The sequence below is a fragment of the Aegilops tauschii genome, chromosome 6 (assembly GCF_002575655.3).
Source record: "Aegilops tauschii subsp. strangulata cultivar AL8/78 chromosome 6, Aet v6.0, whole genome shotgun sequence".
In the NCBI taxonomy this organism is placed as follows: Eukaryota; Viridiplantae; Streptophyta; class Magnoliopsida; order Poales; family Poaceae; genus Aegilops; species Aegilops tauschii.
Genome location: NC_053040.3, coordinates 17,630,818 through 17,634,992, shown reverse-complemented (window position 1 = coordinate 17,634,992; position 4,175 = coordinate 17,630,818). Strand labels below are relative to the sequence as shown.

General features: G+C 48.4%; 1 protein-coding gene across 1 annotated transcript; it reads left to right on the top strand.

The window, feature by feature from the left end:
* Positions 1 to 3,138: 3,138 nt before the first annotated feature.
* LOC109745220 (histone H2A.1) lies at positions 3,139 to 3,956 on the top strand. The gene is made up of 2 exons (XM_020304352.3): positions 3,139 to 3,407; positions 3,505 to 3,956. Exons 1-2 carry the CDS (start codon positions 3,231 to 3,233, stop codon positions 3,766 to 3,768), a joined length of 441 nt encoding a protein of 146 aa, XP_020159941.1. The 5' UTR covers positions 3,139 to 3,230; the 3' UTR covers positions 3,769 to 3,956.
* The last annotated feature ends 219 nt before the right edge of the window (positions 3,957 to 4,175 follow it).

The window sequence follows — 4,175 nt, the reverse complement described above, 5'->3', positions numbered from 1 at the left end:
AGTAGTAGATGCAGGCAGGAGTTGGTCTACTAATCTTGGACGTGATGCATATATACAGGATCATTGCCTTGGATATCATCATGATTATTCGCTTTTCTATCAAGTGCCCAACAGTAATTTGTTTACCCACCGTATGCTATTTTCTTGAGAAAATCCTCTAGTGAAATTTACAGACCCTGGCTCTATTTCCTATCATATTAAATCTAAAAATACTGTGCTGCACTTTTGTGTGTGTGTTTTAGTTAGATCTATTTATCAAATCTCATACAATTAATCTATCTCAAAACCGAGGAGGGATTGACAACCCCTCTACGCGTTGGGTTGCAAGTTTTTGTTGTTTGTGTGCAGGTGTTGTTTACACAGTGTTGCTTGGTTCTCCTACTAGATTAATAACCTTGGTTTCATAACTGAGGGAAATACTTACCTTTGTTGTACTGCATCCTCCTCTCCTCTTCGGGGAATTACCAACGCAGATACATGCAATCAACCGCCGCCCCTGACCAGATCTTGCCGAGGACAAGCGTCGCCGCCACCGCTGCGGCGCACGAGCTTTGCCCGCGAGCCCCCGACAGCGGCGGTAGGGGAGATGGTGTTGGAGAGGACCGGAGGAAGGGGCGGGGGCGCTCCGATGCGGCACGGCACGCGAGCGGGAGTGAGGGTAGGGTTAGGAGCGGGAGCCTTAGGGCTTCTATACTCTAGCTAATTTGAGTGTGATTGATTACCTATGAAAGTTTTCATGCGATAAAGTACATGAGAGATGGCCATAATGGTTGGTGTGCAGTGAAGCTAGGCATGTATAAGGCATATGACCGAGTTGAATGGCTGTATTTGGAAGGTATTCTACTGAAATAGGAAATTCCTAAAGAGTGGGTTAAACTGGTTATGCAATGTATTAGTACAGTGGAATACCATGTACGTTTTAACTCAAAAGAAACAGAAACTTTTAAACCATCCAGAGGCTTGGTCAAGGTGATCAATTGTCACCTTATTTGCTTATGTTACATACTGAAGGATTGACTGCTTTGCTGAATAAAGCCAAGGAAGAACAGAAGCTTAAGGGAGTGAAGGTGTGTAGGGAAGCATCGGCCATCACTAATCTAGGTGGTATAGGTTCCTCCAGAAGTTTCCTTGCATCTGGTGTGCCACGGAGAAGTTTGTAAATGTGTGGTGGTTGCCATCGAGACCAACCCCGAGTGATTCGAGGCTTATCTGTTGGGGTGACTCAAAGGTAGAATATAGTGAGCCACATGGTGGCGTTCTAGACTTGGGTTTTGGCACTGCTCCAATGGAGATTAGCACTCCCAGAAGTGTGTGAACTTTGAGATAATATATGCATCCTTGGCTATTTGGTGGTTAATCATTTCTCTCCCTTCACTTGCTTGCTTGTTGGCTTGCTAATTAGATTGTTGCCTAGCGTACTTTGCTTTGAGCTTATTTTCCATACAGGTTGTGTTCACATAGTTGCACAAATAGAGAACCTACATTATCCAGAATTCCTAAAATTAGAAGATAAGCCTAAAACTTGTAGTTCACCCCCTCTAGTCGATCACATCGATCCTTCCAATTAGTACCAGACGTATGACTCTTTATTAGGGCATAACCGCCTAAAGAGAATATGGTCGGTACTAGAAATGACAATTTGGGTCAACAATCTGCCGGTGGTCCCCTTAGGGCATAACCACACGGTTTCATGAGATAAGGATAACTAAATAAGATTAGGAAACAAACAGGCAAATTTCTAGAGAATTTGCAAGTTATCACAGAACCAAAGAAATAGACAGGGTGGGTCGAGCGCTGGTGCTCGTACCCGTGTACGTATTGGGTTCTGGCAAAAACTATCTTATTTTCTAGAGAGAAAGACGACCTCTAGTCGGAGCGGCCAGGCTCGTACCGGTGGTCTAACTAGGGTGCCAACACATGGGAAAAAGAAATGCTTTTAAGGTTTTTTGGGGTCAAAGGGGAAGACGGCCTATGGTACGAGTGCTCGTGCTTGTAACATAGGTCTTACCATGTCGTGAAAGACATTGCCTCTGTTCAAAGAAGAATTTGGCCCATGGTACGAGCACTACCGAGTCTCTTGGCATTGGTAAAAATTTAACAGAAGTACGAGTAGTCACGCTTGTACCAGCAGTCGTACCCTTCACAAAAACCTGCAGCCAACACAACTTTGTTAGAATAAGCTAGTGAAATTGAATTATTTTACCATAGTGGAGAGGATGGAGATTCTTGGGATAGTAAGGCCCATCCTTACGCTCTTCCAAGAATTTTTCTTAAGGTTATTCTTGGAGCTCTTTTTCCTCTTTCTATTTTGTCGGATCCGTTCTATCATTGCCAATTTGTGTGGGCACAAATTGTGAGGATGATTACTTTCATCAACATCATGTACCTTTCGTAATTCTAATATTGGAGGAGAAGCGGCGACAGACGGCTAGGGCCAGGCCGTGGAGGCCACGTGAGGAGGAGACGGCGGGGGGGGGGGGCATGGGAGGAGGGGAACGGGCCGCGACGTCGGGGATTCAGGTCCCGGAGGAGGAGGAGGATGGCCGGCGAGGGGAGGTTACTGGGTGCCGTAGTCGATGGGGAAAAGAAGGGACAAATCGTTACCCTTTGCACGATGGGTGATTCCCAGCCAAATCTAAGCTGAAGAGCTCAAAAATGTGGGAGGGCTCGGGCACGTGAGTGATTTCATTCATGTATTCGTTCCATTTCGGACAACTATTTCGTGTGCATCCCAAACAACCAGATTGGAATTTGGGGAATACCAAATCTAATTTGGGGCCTTTGCACATGCATCCAAACCGAAACGTTAGGTAATAGCAAAACATACATACATATATAAGTAAATACTACAGCTGAAAAACCAACTAGATGCAAGATAAAGTGAAAAAAATGCCTAAATGAGGCACAAAAAGAAAACCAGGTGTTAATTAAAGCAAAATCCCTTCGTGATGCAAATCCCTGCGCTGTGATTGGCCGATAAGACCCTCTCGCGGATCGCACCCCCAAACCAATCCCCACCGCCCACTCTCCACAGATCCAACGGCAGGCACACTGCGTCACGCGGATCGCTCCCCCCTGCCGCCGTCCCCACGAAGCTTCATCTCCCCAATAAAAGCCGCGCCCTCGCTGGCGTCCCAACCCACAAACACAGAGCAGAGCGCATTCCGATCCCGCACCGCCGCCCACGCATCTCGAGTAGTTTCCACCTCGCCGGAGAAGTAGCAAGCAGGATGGCCGGAAGGAAGGGCGGCGACAGGAAGAAGGCGGTGACCAGGTCCGTGAAGGCCGGGCTCCAGTTCCCCGTCGGCCGCATCGGGCGCTACCTCAAGAAGGGCCGCTACGCCCAGCGCGTCGGCTCCGGCGCCCCCGTCTACCTCGCCGCCGTCCTCGAGTACCTCGCCGCCGAGGTACGCACAGACCTCTCCCGTCCCCGAGCATCTGTTTCTGCTCTGTTCTTCTTGTGCTCGACAGATAACTGATCTCGTTCGGCGCTTGAAATCTCAGGTCCTGGAGCTTGCCGGCAACGCGGCCAAGGACAACAAGAAGACCCGCATCATCCCGCGCCACCTGCTGCTCGCCGTCCGCAACGACCAGGAGCTCGGCAGGCTGCTCGCCGGCGTCACCATCGCCCACGGCGGCGTGATCCCCAACATCAACTCCGTGCTGCTCCCCAAGAAGTCCCCCGCCGCGGCCGAGAAGGAGGCCAAGTCACCCAAGAAGAAGACGGCCACCAAGTCCCCCAAGAAGAAGGTCGCCGCCAAGGAGTAGCCGCCACCATAGACTACTATCGTGACACCGCTTAGGTCGATAGCAGGGAGAGGAAGAGGAGCTTTGGTTGGTTGGATTCTGTATGTAATTGCCTAGTCTGTAGTGGCTTTTTCATTGGTTTGATGAACGGGCTGTAATTTATTTCTAATTTATGTCTGGAATGGCTAAAGATGCAATCCTTTCAATCATGTTCTCTTGTTTATCCATGGCTGCGATCCATTTTGTGCATGTTTGGTTACCTGCCTTTGCTTCAGAGACAGTCAGCTTTTTGGTTATTAACATCTTGTACCTTGTCCGTTTAAACCGATGACAGTACTAAATTAGATACTCCTGAGTTGCTGTCGGAGAAAAATGGCAAGGCAAATGACAAAATCACGGCAATCGAACAAAACTTTGGTAAATGAGAT